The sequence below is a fragment of the Lipophrys pholis genome, assembly GCF_963383615.2.
Source record: "Lipophrys pholis genome assembly, chromosome: 8".
Classification (NCBI taxonomy): domain Eukaryota; kingdom Metazoa; phylum Chordata; class Actinopteri; order Blenniiformes; family Blenniidae; genus Lipophrys; species Lipophrys pholis.
This window is the reverse complement of record NC_137630.1, coordinates 31,047,757-31,064,442: the sequence shown is the minus strand read 5'-3', so window position 1 is coordinate 31,064,442 and position 16,686 is coordinate 31,047,757. Positions and strand designations below refer to the sequence as shown.

Sequence of the window (16,686 nt, the reverse complement as noted above, 5' to 3'; positions counted from 1 at the left end):
AGTGTAAAAGATTCCCAAGTACTGATTTCAGAAACAGAATATTAAATGTATGTTTTTACTCCGTGATTTTTACATCTTGGATTCGCCTTCATAGATTTAACCTCCAGATTTCATCTTCATATTAGTTCCATGATTTAATCTTAATTTCAGTTCGACAGTTTTGAACTTTATACTTTCATGACTTCAACTCCTTCATGATTTTAACTCCTTTGTGATTTTTTCTTCATGATTTTGGCATCAAAGTAATTTTTAAATCCACGATTTGCATCATGATTTCAGCCTCATACGTGAAAATCCACCATCTCTATGTCATGATTTTAAATTCACGCCCATGATTTCGGTTGTTGATTTTTATCGTTTGCTACTTTGAGCTTCATGGTCGCAGCCGTGTTTGGGTTGATTTCACAGTTTTGTGATTTCGACTCTGTGTCTGGTATCTCCCCCCACCCTGCATAAGCCCCGCCCCTCCCTCCCTCCCTCCTCATCTCTGATTGGATGCAAGCAGCAGTGAGGCGGGACTCTGCTCTGTGACTGTAATCTGAGCATGTGAATATGACTGGAATGATTTTTTATTTTTATAAACCTGAACATGTAAACAAACATTATTATTATTGTTATTATTATTAATATTATGATTATTAGAGATGAAATAGAAGCAGAGATTATTTGATTTGCCTGCCTGCTTGTAAAAAGAAATATAAGAAAAGAGAAAACTTTATGTTGATGATGATGATGATGATGAAGATGTAACAGAGCCATACACACACGCACACACACACACACACTCACACAGATGTCAGGTCCAGCTGTGGCGGAGGAGGAGGGGCGGAGCCAGACGACCTGCAGCTCTGGATCATAACAAAGTGCCTCATTTTGTTTCAGCCTTCGTGCCCCTTCCCATCATGCACCTCACCATACCCCCCCAACCTGCTCAGTCTAATTTTATTTTATTTTTTTAAATATATATATCTTTCATCGTAAATAAATATATCTTTAAGGAAGTAAAATGCAGCGTCTTATCCATCCTTCTGCGGACTCATGCACCCATCTTGTACATAGTGATACTACAATCCAGTTTTATTTATTCTTCCCGAAGGAGGGTGTAAAAATTTATTTGGGTTTTCATTGTAAAAAAATATGTCAGCCAGAGCCAACAGGTGCTATAGTGAGATGCTTTTACTTTGGAATAATTTATTTTCTTAGCATTAAATAATCATGTTTTATTACATTTACAACTTTTAAAGAAGATTCACTAAAAACAAACAGTTTGATGATGGAGTCGCCGCCAAAAAACAATAAGTCAGGTGAATGTAATACCACTCCCGTGCATTGGGTGGCAGCAGTGAGTCATTAGACTTTGTTAGTGACTGCCTTATTTTCACCATGAAAACATGTTAAAGACTGTAGCTTTAATGTGAAACCTTTGGTTTGTGAGCGACTCGTATCACAGGGAGTCAGTAAGTAGACCACAGGGGGCACTGCTTACTTCTTACTTATATTTCATAATAGTTTTTATTTCATTGACACCCAAAAATGTAGCATGTAATGATGTAAATACGTAACAAATGCTCCGATCACCCATTACATCGCTCTTATTTTGCGTGACTTGATCATGTTTGTTTCCATTTGCCATCCCACACCCCTGACCACACCCCCGCGCTGCCCTTTAGCCCCGCCCCTCTGCCTGCTCTCTTTCAGGGCATTTGGATCTTTGTCTTCTATGCATTTTCTAAGACTCTGATTGGTTATCGGAGGACTCTCACCGTTCTGAGGATGGCTCGGATTATTGTTATTATTCAGGTGACGACCGGGAAGGTCCCGCCGGACCCGACAGTTCTGTTAGCAAACAGCTCTGTTAGCTGAACGGCTCCGCTAGCCCACCAAACGGCTCCATTAGCCGGACGAACACGTTGATTCAGTGAAGTTTTTATAAGCAACGTTCGGCCGTATACTGAAGTGATGATCAGTTTGACTCCGAACGACGAAATAACGGCTCAGACAAGCCGTTAGCTAACAGAGCTAAGCGGCGCTGACTGCAGGCTAACTGGTCAAACAGCCTCATTTAATAAACAAGCAAATGGTTAAACGAGTCCGTGTGCCTTAGCTTGGTTCTGTTTCTCCTTTCAGATTAGCTCAACAACATGCATCACTTTCTTTACACATTTTGTGCTGCAGCCTGATTCCAAGACGGATTAAAGGCCTCGTTCACGCCCAGTTCAGATTATCTGCTCACAGTGACTCATGTACGACCTGTTTTGTGGCCGTGTGAAAACACCAATTCTGATTTTTGTCACACCAGACCCAGGCCTCCTTCATATGTGGAACCAATTCTGATATTTTTCTACATGCGACTGCTTCGTCATCGCTCTTTTTCCCCCCATTCTTCATGTTATCTATATTCTGTCTGCTCGTATTTAACAACCACTTGAAAATGGATCTACATGACCTGACCAGCGTTGCCAGATATGGCGGTGTCCCCCATTTGAGGAGCCAAACACCTTATAACCTTGTTTATTTCGTCCACTTGTGTGTTTATGGCGTGTTCATTTTTACACATAGTAGTTGCACGGTTTTAACATGATTCCTACACGGGCTGAGATTTGGGCTTGTTTTTATTGTTTGTGTGGGTTTTTACGTTGTTTGGGCTGAAAGCAGTGAGTCACATCTGGCAACCCTGGTGCCGACCAGTCTTGTGCCAAAATGTAATTCCCTGCCAAAAACGGATTCCCGTCCAGCGGCTTTTTTCAGGATTTACAGCCATAAAGTAAAATTTTTTATAAACTGCATCACGTATGTATATTAATAATGTAAGCGCTTTAAAATCTATAATTTCGTGATTTTACATGTAACACATTGCTAAATCATCTCAATTTGGTTTACAAGTGCAAACAAGGAAAACAGACAACTCAAACATCAAAACACTGTAAACAACAATTATCGACACGTGAATGACATGCAAGATGAAGCCATGAGCTGCAAAACATTCCTTCTTAAATCACCTTTTGTTTTTTCTTTTTGCGTACAGGAAACATGAGACTTTCCCAGAGACTCATCTTAGTTGTTACCATGTTCATACAGTTTAGTATGTTTTTATGTTGTGACTGTAAATCCTGATAAAAGCAGCTGGAACAGAAGAGACGTCCCCAGCGACAGCCAGTCAGTGTGCGCTCAGGTGGACGGGAATCAGTTTCTGGCAGGAACTGATCTCGGGTGCTTCCTGTTTCCACTGATCGTCCTTGAGATGTTTCTACATCTGGAGTCCACCTGTGGTAGTTCCATCTGATTGGACATGGACAGACACACCGTCCATATCAGGTCCCCAGTTGACAAACCAAACATGAAGTCAAAGGAATTGTCTGTAGACATCTTGACCTAGGATTGTCTCGAGGCACAAACCTCTGGAAGAGTACCAGAATCGGTTCCCAATGGGCACAGTGGTGCTTGATTCCATCAAGAAATCACATGTGAATCACTATTCACAGACTCTGCTCAATACTTTGTTGATGCTCCTTTGGCAGCAGTTACTCGCCTCAAGTCTTTTTGAATGTGACGCTCGACAGGCCTCCCTTTGGACAGTTTGGTCTTTTCTTATTTGTAGAATGTCTCAAGCTCCATGGGAACCATCTGTGCATGGACATTTTCAGACCTCCAGAGATGTTTAATGGATTCCAGTCTGGGCGGGGCCTGGTTTTCTCCAAACATGACGCCTGGCCTTCACTCCGAAGAGCTCAATCTTCGTCTCATCAGATCAGAGAATTTTGTTCTTCATGACCTGGGATTCTTCACGTGTGCTAACAGCAAAAAGTTGCAGCTATAACGGTGAAGGTATTGATCTGTTTGATCCCCGCTTCCACTCTGAGGGGGAATCGCGGCGTCTTGTCGGTGCAGACAGTGAAAGATTCCATCGTATCGTCATTGAAGTAGGTCAGCTCCCAGCAAAAGCCCAGCAAGCGCTAATGCTTCTGAGCTGAAAACAAAAGTGGTTGGTAGTTGAATGCTGTTCATTTTGTTTGTGTTTGGGGTCGTTTGGGGTCGGGGCTTCACAAAAGATCAATTATCTCCAGGCTCCAGGGTTCCCATGTTGATTTTGTGTTTTTAGATGAAATAACATGACAAGTCAATGCCAGAATCGCCGCCTTCAGGGTTCAGAAAGGTTTTCTTCTCCTGTTAAACACTCTTCCAAACTGTACATCACTCTTTAACTTTCAGGCAAGGATGTCGGGGCCTCCACGCTCCTGTTTACACAGTGTATGTTTCTAACGTCTCATCTCCAGAGACCAGAACCGTGTGTGTGTGTGTGTGTGTGTGTGTGTGTGTGTGTGTGTGTGTGTGTGTGTGTGTGTGTGTGTGTGTGTGTGTGTGTGTGTGTGTGTGTGTGTGTGTGTGTGTGTGTGGCACTAACTGAAACTGTATATATGTGTGTGCCTCAGCTGTGGTTTCGAATATTGAGTGTCATTCATCATTACCGTTACTCCCAATAACACACACTCAGGTTGACCTCCGACCACCAACCGCCTTCTCCAGCTCCTTTTTCCTCTCTTGGCCTTTTTTTTTTCTGGGTCCGGAAAACCAGAAACCTCCTGCTGCGTTGCAACATCGGCCTCCAGCAGGCAGCAGGGGGCTGAGTGAGGAGGGGAGCCCCCCACACATGATGCACCGTGACAGGCGGAGGAGGCCTCTGCTGCACATACTGTACTGTCATCAACGGTGAGGGTTAACACAGTCTGCGTGGTGTTCAGGTGTCTATGTGGTCTGTTCAGGTGTCTATGTGGTGTTCAGGTGTCTGTGGTGTGTTGAGGTGTCTATGTGGTGTTCAGGTGTCTATGTGGTGTTCAGGTGTCTGTGGTGTGTTCAGGTGTCTATGTGATGTTCAAGTGTCTACGTGGTGTTCAAGTGTCTATGATGTGTTCAGGTGTCTATGTGGTGTTCAGGTGTCTATGGTGTGTTCAGGTGTCTATGTGGTGTTCAGGTGTCTATGTGGTGTTCAGGTGTCTGTGGTGTGTTCAGGTGTCTATGTGATGTTCAAGTGTCTACGTGGTGTTCAAGTGTCTATGATGTGTTCAGGTGTCTATGTGGTGTTCAGGTGTCTATGGTGTGTTCAGGTGTCTATGTGGTGTTCAGGTGTCTATGTGGTGTTCAGGTGTCTATGGTGTGTTCAGGTGTCTATGTGGTGTTCAGGTGTCTATGGTGTGTTCAAGTGTCTATGTGGTGTTCAGGTGTCTGTGGTGTGTTCAGGTGTCTATGGTGTGTTCAAGTGTCTATGGTGTGTTCAGGTGTCTATGGTGTGTTCAGGTGTCTATGGTGTGTTCAAGTGTCTATGTGGTGTTCAGGTGTCTGTGGTGTGTTCAGGTGTCTATGGTGTGTTCAGGTGTCTATGTGGTGTTCAGGTGTCTATGGTGTGTTCAAGTGTCTATGTGGTGTTCAGGTGTCTGTGGTGTGTTCAGGTGTCTATGGTGTGTTCAAGTGTCTATGTGGTGTTCAGGTGTCTATGTGTAGCATTTTGGTGTTTATGGTGTGTTCAGGTGTCTGTATGGCATTCAAGTCTCTAAATGGTGTGTTCAGGTATCCATGTTCCGTTCAGGTGTCTATGTGGTATTCAGGTGTCTATGGTGTGTTCAGGTGTCTATGGTGTGTTCAGGTGTCTGTGTGTGATGTTCAGGAGTCTTTGAGGTGTTCAGGGCTCTTTGTGGTGTTCAGGTGTCTGTGTGGCATTCAAGTCTCTAAATGGTGTGTTCAGGTGTCTATGGTGTGTTCAGGTGTCTATGTGATGTTCAGGTGTCTGTGGTGTGTTCAAGTGTCTGTGTGGTGTTCAGGTCTCTAAATGGTGTGTTCAGGTGTCTATGGTGTGTTCAGCTCTCTATGGTGCGTTCAGGTGTCTTCCATACAGAGACACAGGGGGGTTGATGACCAGTGTTTATTAAATTGTTGTCATTACAATACAGTCAGGAACAAACAACAGTCTTTAGAAAAAACCCGAAGACAAACAATTCTCAGTGGGCGTGGTCAGCCTCAACACTTTGCTCTGTGATTGGCTGGTTTTCTTCCTGCTCTGCTTCTGATTGGTCATTTTACGGTTTCTGGTTTGGATCCAATCTTTTTTCAGAGAGAGCGGACGATCCACCTGCAGACACACAGCAAACACACACTGAGTACACACTGAGTACACACACTGAGTACACACAGTACAACACACTGTACTGCACTTCACCACAGTTTTGATTGTCTGGTGTGATTTGGATTACCTGGTGTAATCTGGATTACCTGGTGTAATCTGGATTACCTGATGTAGTTTGGATTACCTGGTGTAGTTTTGATTGCCTGGTGTAATCTGCATTAGCTGGTGTAGTTTGGATTATCTGGTGTAATCTGCATTACCTGGTGTAGTTTGGATTACCTGGTGAAATCTGGATTAGCTGGTGTAGTTTGGATTACTTGGTGTAGTTTGGATTACATGGTGTAATCTGGATTACCAGGTGGAATATGGATTAGCTGGTATAGTTGTGATTACCTGTTTTAATCTGGATTACCTGTTGTAGTTTAGATTACCTGGTCTAGTCTGGATTACCTGGTGTAGTTTGTAGTACCTAGTGTAATCTGATTACCTGGTGTAGTTTGTAGTAGAGTCCACAGGCGTTGCAGAGCTTCTGTCCTGCAGAGTTTCTTCTCCACAGAGTCGAAGTTTCCGTCTCACAGTTCACACACTGAGAAAACTTCTGCTGACTCACAACCTGGACACACACACCTAAAACTGTGAGGTGTGTGTGTGTGTGTGTGTGTGTGTGTGTGTGTGTGTGTGTGTGTGTGTGTGTGTGTGTGTGTGTGTGTGTGTGCGTGTCTCACAGCTCTTCTCCGGGGTTTCAGCAGCGGTGTGTCCTCACTGTTCTCCTGAGAGCTGCAGCTGTTGCACATGTGTCGACCTGCAGCGTCTCTCCGCCACAAGGGGGTGCTGCTCGTCCCGCAGCACATACACTCAAACTGCTCTGAACACACACACACACACACACACACACACACACACACACACACACACACACACACACACACACACACACACACACACACACACGCGCGCACGCGATTCTGGTCTCTGAAGATGATCAGCACCAGTACACGCACACACACACAGAGTGAAAGAAAAACAACACACTCACCTGGTCCATAGCTCCGCCCCTTCGACAGACAGCCAGGTAACGACCAATCACCAGAAGCAAAGGCTTGGGGATTGCAGACGTTGCCATAGTAACCATTCCACCCAGCGTTAAGGGGGCTGGAACGGGGCGGGACCACGGGACAAGGGACATCAGCCCAGGTCAGTGATTGACAGTCAGATGGACCTGGGAGGGGCGGGGCGGCCTCGCAAAAGAGGCCTTCTGATTGGAGGAGACAGTGTGAAGGGGCGGGGCCTACCTGGAAATACAGAATTCTATATGAAAGGGCAGAAAACTCGATCTAAACTTTACTAATATTTACTGATTCAAAACAAACCACAAATTAATTCACTCAATCAGTCGTCGTTCTGTTGTAAAACGAATGTTTCAGATCATTTAAATGAAAAAGTAGAGTCTAAATTCAAAACTTGACTTATTCATTTTGAAATTATCTGAAGCTTTTCCAATACAAATAATAATTTCTTATGTTTGGAGAGAATTTTTACAATTATTTTCTCAATAAAAAATTTTTTTTGACATACCTGACATTCTGAAGAACAAAAAAAAAAAACTTTTTTGACTAAAACTAATTATTTAGAATATTTCTTCCTGAAAGTATATCTAGTTTGGTTACATATTGTTTTTTTCATATTCAAAACTACATTTATTAAACACTTTATTTATTTGTTTGTTTATTAGCGACAGAGTCACCAGCAATATTTGATTTGATTCCAATGATGGACACTGAATTCTACACGTTAAAATCTGCTGTTGCTTGAATCAAACACAAGAAAGTAAATAGATAAATAAATAAAAATGCAAAATAAAAAAAAACCACTATTCGCAGCTGCAGCAGATTAAACACATGAATTCAGATATGTGTTATTGTAAATTCAATTTGTCTGAATTTAAATATATTGATCAATTCCAGATCCATTTTGGGACAATTTTAGTTATATCAGTAAAAAAACAAAAAAAAATCACACATGTATTTTGGGATAAATGTAGATAATAGATTCGATCAATTAGATGATTCTATATTTTTACCACAATGGGGAAAGTTTCATTGTTGCAGAAGTGAGTGAACAGTGATAAAAAATAATACAAACAATAATACTAAATATTAAAAACAGTAACTATAATATACAAACAAGAGAGTATTTTATGTTGATTGGATTGAAGATTACTATTGCACAGGATAAATAAATGATATACATTTTGCAGTAAATGTAGGGTGAATTTAAATTATTTTAGTAGAAATTCTGATGTACTTTCAGATCCATTTAAATAATTTTCTGTCAGATATATACCATGAAACATTTGTTTTATTTGTTTAAGGATCACACGCAGGTATATTTCAGGGTAAATTCAAACCTTTTCTGACGAGTTGATGGAAGCGGCTTCCTGCGACTGTTGTGACATGGTGCTGGGAGGAGCGTGACGCCGCAGTGTGAGCAGTACAACAGTTGAGTTTTATCTAAAGAAGAGGAGGATGACGATGATGAAGAGGATGACGAAGATGAGGAAGTATGTTGCTCCTCCTGCAAACCCTGAACCGATTTCTTCACTTTTCGACTGATGATGATGAGTCTGAGTCATGAAGTGTTGTGCAAGTAACTGACAATCAACATTTCATTACAGTTACTTCTATTGATGGAGCTTCTCCACTATTTCAATATTTGCCGTTTTCTTCCTCCAGGACATCACAGCGAGCCGCCGTTCAACGACAGGTGGAGGTTTTATCACTCGAGTCATTGACGCACGTCAAGGTTGTAAGGCTTCGTGACACGAGGAAGAGCGAGAAGGACGCTGCTGATGCATCCTGGGAGTTTTTTCACAGCCAGAGTTTATACTAGCGATGCACCGATAAGAGTTTGTTTAAAGAACAAATACAAACCTACTAATACTACTAATACTACTTGTCAATACGAGTACCGATACAACCACATGTTAAATGTTTGATTGTTACATTAAAAGCCTAATTCACACTCAAATCTTCACGCATCACAAAAAATGTCCAAGATCAGAATTAAAACATGGTAATAATAAGCTTTATTTTCAAATTCAGTCATTAAGATCGTCACAGAAAAAAAACCCTGAAGAAACAAAGATGTATGTAGCTAAATGATTAAACAAATTTATTTTGAAATTAAAAATCTTGAAAACTTCAGAATGTTAGAAAATAAAAATACAATATTTTAACGTGAGTAATTTCATATGAACCAAGTGTCAACATATTGGACAATCTGTGTGTGTAACTCAAGATATTCAGGTTTTTAATGGAAGTGTGACGTTTCGTCTGCAAAGAAACGACTTCTGCTGAAAAAACCCCACAAACTTTTAAAAGTCTTTCCCGTTCGATTTGTCTCGGTCCTCCCTTGTAGAATTTTTCGAACTGGATTTGTTTTCCACCTTGTTCTGAAATCCAGTTTGTGTCCAGACTGGAAAAATAAATACACAACTGCAATGCCGATGCGTCGCAGCGGTTGTTCAGGGGCAGGAGGCGTGTCCCTGCAGCAGCACGGGGTCGACGAGGCTCTCCTGCAGGGGCAGGTCCACAGAGAAGTCAGTGGGCGGAGCCTGCAGGCGCTGGCGGGGGGGTCTGCCCCCCTTTTGAGGGATGGGCAGCTCCGAGTGGTGGGCGGGAAGAGGAGGGGAGAAGAAGAACGGGTGGAGGAGTGCCTGCAGGGGGAGACACTGAGTCAATGCACCAACTAACCAACTGACTAATCAACCAATCGGTAATTTAAGCAACCAACCAATTAATCAAATCCGGAGGAGAGCTGTGAGACACACACATACACACACACATACACACACATACACGCTCATACACACACATCGACACACATACACACCTGTCTGGCAGAGCATCGCTGTTTGGACGAGTAAACCAGGAACTTGTAGAGGAGCTGGATGGCGTGCGGCGATGTGTCAGGAACAATCTCCTCTAATGGGATGGCAGGATTCTCCTTAAAGGCGATTTTATTGTAGTCGGGCAACTCCACCATCTCCTACACACAGACACAGACACACACACACACACACACACACACACACACACACACACACACACACACACACACACACACACACACACACACACACACACACACACACACACACACACACACTCTGAGCAGCTGCAGCTGTGTGTAGGATTCAAACAGTAAATCTTTCTCGGTTCCTACAGGCCAGCTCTCCTGTGTCGGCGTTCCCAAAACTCGCAGGACGCAACAAAGCTGCTCAATGTCGTTTTCACCAGGAAACAACGGAGACGAGTTCAGGAGCTCCCCGAAGATACAGCCCACCGCCCTGAAACACACACACACACAGTCTGCTCAGAGTGGTGTGTGTGGTGTGTGGTGTGTGGTGTGTGTGTGTGTGTGTGTGTGTGTGTGTGTTTCACTCACCACAGATCGACACCCTCGTCATACTTTCTGGCTCCATACAGCAGCTCAGGAGCTCTGTACCACCTGCGCACACACACACACACACACACACACACACACACACACACACACACACACACACACACACACACACACAGCTGTATTCGGCTGTAACATTCAGTGTTCGCAGCTGTTCTACAGTTACAGCAAGAGCAGAGCAAGAATGGTTAACGTGGTAACAGACGTGGATGGGTTACCATGGTAACGGTGAGCTTACCTGGTTGCCACCTGGTGGCTGTAGAGACGATCCTGTTGGTCGGTGAAGAGTCGAGCCAGACCGAAGTCTGCGATCTTTAGGTGACCTGAAGAGCTGATGAGGAGGTTTGCTGGCTTCAAGTCCTAAACACACACACACACACACACACACACACACACACACACACACACACACACACACACACACACACACACACACACACACACACACACACACACACACACACACACACACACACACACACACACACACACACAGATTTATACTTCATTCTATTTTCAAGGGACATTGAAAGGAGGAGGAGGAGGAGGAGCTGACCCGGTGCATGATGTCGTTGTCGTGCAGGAAGGCCACGCCCTTCAGCAGCATCATCATGTAACCTTTGACCTGGGCCGGGGTCAGAGGGCGCTGCGAGTTCCTGATGACCTCGGAGAGGTCTGACAGCATGAAGTCGAAGACGAGGACGAAGCCGGTCCCATGAGGAAAGACGTCCTTCAGCTTTACCACGTGCTGGTTGTCCTCAATCTCCTGCAGAGCCTTGATCTCCCTCACCGCCTGGTTGGGGATGCCGTCCTCCAGCCGCCGCAGAGCCACCTTCTTCAGAGCCACCGTTTCACCTGTCTGACAGACCACGCCCACTTTAACTCCTCCACCCCACCTGTCTGACAGACCACGCCTACTTTAACTCCTCCACCCCACCTGTCTGACAGACCACGCCTACTTTAACTCCTCCACCCCACCTGTCTGACAGACCACGCCTACTTTAATACCTCCACCCCACCTGTCTGACAAACCACGCCCACTTTAACTCCTCCACCCCACCAGTCTGACAGACCACGCCTACTTTAACTCCTCCACCCCACCTGTCTGACAAACCACGCCCACTTTAACTCCTCCACCCCACCTGTCTGACAGACCACGCCTACTTTAACTCCTCCACCCCACCTGTCTGACAGACCACGCCCACTTTACCTGTGCAGCTCTTCACAATAAAATCAGACCGATTCCTCCTTTTGTCGACTTTTCACAGTAAAAAATGCTGGAAGCTACTGGAAACTAACCAGGTTAACAGTTTAGGTCGTGAGAAACTAAACCAGAGCAAGAGTGAGACTTTGTGGACTCACCTCGATGTGTTTGGCTTTAAAAACGATGCCATGAGCTCCTTCTCCGATCCGCCCCAGGAGGCTGTACTGCTCCATGTCCACCAGGACCAGAATCAAGACCAGGAGCAGAAACGCAACAAGAACCTGGAGCGACAAACAATATCTGAGCAGAGGACCAGGAGCAATCCACAAGAGCTAAGCCCAGGATCAGAACTCAGGACGACACACCTCAGAGAGTTCGAAGTAAACCAAACTCTGTTCATAATTCAGGTAATTTAAAATATTTAAGTCAATTATTCATCCAAAATACAGGGTTATTAGATATCATTCATTCGGTTAGGAAGAGGGGAGCTTGTACTTAAATCCGGCCGTAAAAACTTCGACAAGACAAGAAAGTTTATAAGAGAAATTCACTTTTTTACATTAGAAAATACGCACCGCGTTGCCTTGGTAACACAACGCTAAGCTATCGCGGCTGAAGATCGACGAGTTCACTTTTTAAAATAAGAAAATTGCGTCGCTGAAACTACGAAACAAAAAGCGTATTTATTTCCGTGCTAATGTTAGTCCTGCTCCGTGGTTAAAAATGTTTAATGGAGCGAACCTGTCTACAGAGCCGCTGCTGTCCGCCATGTTTGCAGGAGGCTAATCATAGAGCAAGAGTACATAGAACCATATTTAGGAACACCACAGATAATAGATCTTTTTCTGAACATAAAACATTGGAAAACAATTAAGATATAACGAGAAAACAATTAGTAAATTCAACATTTGAAGTCATTACTTGCTAACAACTCGCCACATTTTTTCCACATCTTGGTCTCATTGGCCTCTATCAGTATATATACGTATATTATTTATTTATATTTATATTTTTATAGCACTTTATCAATCCCCAGAGAGGAAATTCCCTCCCAAATTAACCCATCGGTAGCATCCACACAGAGCAGTGCTGGGGGGGAGCTGGGTCTTTCTCTGGGACCCCCATGAACCCTAACAATAAAATGATATTAGTGTAAATAAATGTACTTCATGTGTTTTTATTTTTGTTTCATTCTATTTGTTTTGACAATTCTCGAAAGAATAAATATATAAAGTGTTTTGACAGTTCTCTGAATAGTCTTAATTTTTATATCTATTACATCTATCTCTATGTGCATGCCTTTAATTTTGAAAGCGGAAGTTCCCTTGTTGACAGGCGTTTCTCTTCCGGTTGTGTTCTACGTTTCGCACGCGCGCTCCTCGTCGCCCTCTCCGGTCCTGTTTGACCAACAGTAGCAGCACCGTATACCCAGGGAAGGAGTGCGGGCGCCCGGCCGGCGGGCCGCCGCTCTGCAGGGTGACCCGGTGAAGATGGTTCCGGCCGCTGAAAGTTCCGCCGACGCGGTGAACCGGAAGGTTCTGGAGTACGAACACTTCATCAACGAAGTCCTAAGGAGAGACCTGCAGTGAGACTCCGTTACTCGTTACAATTTACTCTCAGTACTGGCACACAGACGCGTATCTACAGATGTTATTCATGTTGCTTACTGTGTGTTGTTGTGTGAACGTGTTGTTTACTTTGTGTGTCAGGAAGGTGATGGAGCAGCGTGATGACGTTTATGAGAAAATCTCTCAATATCTGCAACTGAAGAACACAATCCAGAGTCTGCAGGTACACACACACACACACACACACACACACACACACACACACACACACACACACACACACACTTCCAGTAATGTGATCAAATGTCACAGGTTTTAATTCTCTTTTATCTTGAGTTTCATGAAATTTTACGGACATTGATAACTGATATTGTGTGTGTGTGTGTGTGTGTGTGTGTGTGTGTGTGTGTGTGTGTGTGTGTGTGTGTGTGTGTGTGTGTGTGTGTGTGTGTGTGTGTGTGTGTGTGTGCGTGCAGGAGTCCGGGCTTCAGCAGTTGAAGGTTGATGTGGATCTCGGCTGTAACTTCTTCGTTCAGGCTGAAGTGTGAGCGCCATCTTCCGGTTTCACTGTTAACTGCAGCTTTGACTGACCTCACTCACTCTCCTCTTCCTCCTCTTCCTCATCCAGTCAAGACTCCTCCAGGATTTTGGTGTCGGTGGGTTTTGGTTTCTTCGTGGAGATGACTCACGACGAAGCTCTCAGATTCATTGAGAAGAAGACGAGTCAGCTCACAGCGTCAGTCCTTCATCATCCCCATCATCCCCATCATCATCATCATCATCATCGTGAAAAAATACATTCTCGCTCGTTGCTAACGATGCTAACTCTCTGTTCCAGCTTCACGGAGCAGCTCACCAAAGACTCGGCCAAAATCAAAGCCAACATCCGCTTGATACTCGAGGTCTGTTCTTTTGTTTTCTTTTCTTTTTTGGGGGGGGTGTTGTTGTTGTTGTTGCTGTTGTTGTTTACAACATGTTTACAGACCTACTGATTCTGTTTGATTTCACTTCAGCTTCACTCACCTTCACTCATTTGTTTGTTTTCTTGTTGTTTATTCTGTTTTTATCTTTTGAGACGTTTTTATCATTCGTATTGTTTGAACTGTTGTATCGTCACTGTTTCTATTGTTTTGTTTCTATTGTTTTGTTTTTATTGATTACGTCATTTATATTTGTTTGTTCGTTCATTGTTAAATAGTTTTTTTACTTTTAATATTGTTTGTTTTATGCTTGTGTCGTTTAATAATTTCATTGGTTTCTGTTTTTTAGTGGTATTGTTTGTCTTATTGATTGTTTACGTTGTTTGTTTTGTGTTCCGGCAGTGTCTGCGGGAGCTGCAGGGACTGGAGGATCTGCCCGAACAAAAAACCCGAGACGTTTGTTAGTCGTTTCCTGTCGGGCGCCACCACAGACTCGTCTTATTCAAACGTTTTGTCAGAAAAAGTTGTGAATAAACAAATCTGCAGCGGGTTTTTCATCTTTTTTCCTCATTGTTTTTTTTGTTTTTGTTTACTCAAACCGACCTTTAAAAAGTTACGTTTTAAAATAAATGGTGTGAGTGAAAATGTTTGTTTACGTTTCTGTTTCATATGAAGATCCACTGAAGAAGAGGCGGGCCTTCAGCGGCAGCCCGTTGCCATAGAGACAGAATGAGGAGCGAAGTCTATATTTTAAAAATCAACTTTCACATTGAAACTTTATTGATTAACCGAACAGAACAGAGAAAGTTACTGGTGATTAATCACATTTGATTAGACAATTAAAAATCAATGACATTTGAGAATTATATAAACGTGGAATAATAAACGTGGAATAAACGCTGTTCATGCTACAGTGATCTTATATCATGAAAGTATATGAAAGTAGAAGCACACGATGATGGTGATTTCCTCATCTCAAAAAGTTTATTGGAACAATAAACAGTCTCAATAATCTTGAGCATCAGTTTACAGCTTGACGTCGACGTCTCCTGCTGTTCACAAGTGGATTTATTATCTGACGCCTGGAGCAATAATGTATGTGTACGGAAGAGTTTAAGGGCCACTGAAGAAAAAAAAAAAATTCGGAGGCTAAAAAAAACAAAAAACACTTCGTGGCCTCAGAAAAAGTCGAAAATCAAAGTCGAGATTTTTTTTTTTTCTCACGGAGAGACACGTCTGTCCGTCCCTCATCATTTACCCGTAGATGTGAATTCACATTAAATCACTTAATTCTGACTATATCGGGTTGCTTACTGCTTATGGACGTGTGATTTTACACAGGATTTTCTTGATTAATAAGAGCACATTTAAATAAGCAGCCCGGGATCCGAGCCTTTGTCCTTCGTACTCGACGAACTTCCGCGACGGAACAAGGCAGCAGGCTCTGTCTCTTATATTATATATATATATATTATATATATATATATATATATATATATATATATATATCTTTTAGTCCTGATACTGATAATAACTGACCGTGTTTATGAGCTAGATTCTGTCCTGAAGCATCTTTTCATCACTTCATTAAACCGCCTGATATACATTTTGAGGAAGCAGTCACGCGCTTGCATGTCGACGGACGGACTTTTTTTTCCACCGTGAAAAAAAAAAAATCGCAACTTTGATTTTCGACTTTTTCTGAGGCCACGGAGGTTTTTTGGGTTTTTTTAGCCTCCGAATTTATTTATTTTTCTTCAGTGGCCCTAAAACTCTTCCGTAGTACGTGTGGTAAATGGACTTCACGTGTAATATCTGTTTAACTGCCTCAGCAGCCCCAAAGCATTTTACAAGGTCAATCACATTCACGCACACACACACACACACACACACACACACACACACACACACACACACACACACACACACACACACACACACACACACACACACACACACACACACATTTACACACACATTTACACACTTATGGAGGCTGCAGCCATGCAAGGCGCTGTCAATCCAATGGGAGGGATTTGGGTATCTTGCTCAAGGACACTATGGCACGTAGACAGGTGGGAATGGGAATCAAACCTGCAACCTTCCGATTTGGAAGGCGATCACTTTACCAATTGAGCCATGCTTTATATATATGGGTGTGTGTGTGTGTGTGTGTGTGTGTATTTCACTAGTTAAGTGTTTGTGTGTGTAAATATTTTTTTCTGTATATACTGTTGTGTGTACAATGTGAATATATTGTTGTTGTGTGTATACTGTCGTGTGTACAATGTGTGTATATTGTTGTTGTGTGTACATCCTGTCGTGCACCCTGCGGTGGCGGCGCGGTGACTGACGGCGGCGTTGGCGGGCAGAGGCGGAACTCTCCCCGGTGACTCGCTCTGAGTCTGACCGTGA

The 16,686-nt window shown here is 43.3% G+C and overlaps 2 protein-coding genes and 1 long non-coding RNA gene across 4 annotated transcripts; 1 reads left to right on the top strand and 2 right to left on the bottom strand.

Annotated features, from left to right (window-relative positions):
- Positions 1–5,993: 5,993 nt before the first annotated feature.
- On the bottom strand, positions 5,994–6,943 carry LOC308113934. The gene is made up of 3 exons (XR_013935582.1): positions 6,841–6,943; positions 6,603–6,728; positions 5,994–6,121 (listed from the first exon to the last, which is right to left on the bottom strand). It is a non-coding gene; the product is annotated as an uncharacterized lncRNA (long non-coding RNA).
- Positions 6,944–9,175: 2,232 nt separating this feature from the next.
- Positions 9,176–12,571, bottom strand: cdk20 (cyclin dependent kinase 20). Of its 2 annotated transcripts, none has more exons than XM_080470502.1 (8): positions 12,359–12,571; positions 11,942–12,064; positions 11,136–11,438; positions 10,818–10,939; positions 10,562–10,624; positions 10,340–10,463; positions 10,007–10,162; positions 9,176–9,830 (listed from the first exon to the last, which is right to left on the bottom strand). In XM_080470502.1, the coding sequence occupies exons 2-8, from the start codon at positions 12,014–12,016 to the stop codon at positions 9,639–9,641; spliced, it is 1,035 nt and encodes a 344-aa protein (XP_080326628.1). In that variant the 5' UTR covers positions 12,017–12,064; positions 12,359–12,571; the 3' UTR covers positions 9,176–9,638. The 2 variants fall into 2 exon arrangements, with proteins under 2 accessions (XP_080326628.1, XP_080326627.1); XM_080470501.1 differs by having other exon boundaries at positions 12,525–12,565.
- On the top strand, positions 12,015–14,910 carry uxt (ubiquitously-expressed, prefoldin-like chaperone). Its single transcript, XM_080470505.1, has 7 exons — positions 12,015–12,190; positions 13,196–13,368; positions 13,493–13,574; positions 13,828–13,895; positions 13,980–14,087; positions 14,190–14,253; positions 14,674–14,910. The coding sequence occupies exons 2-7, from the start codon at positions 13,274–13,276 to the stop codon at positions 14,734–14,736; spliced, it is 480 nt and encodes a 159-aa protein (XP_080326631.1). The 5' UTR covers positions 12,015–12,190; positions 13,196–13,273; the 3' UTR covers positions 14,737–14,910.
- The last annotated feature ends 1,776 nt before the right edge of the window (positions 14,911–16,686 follow it).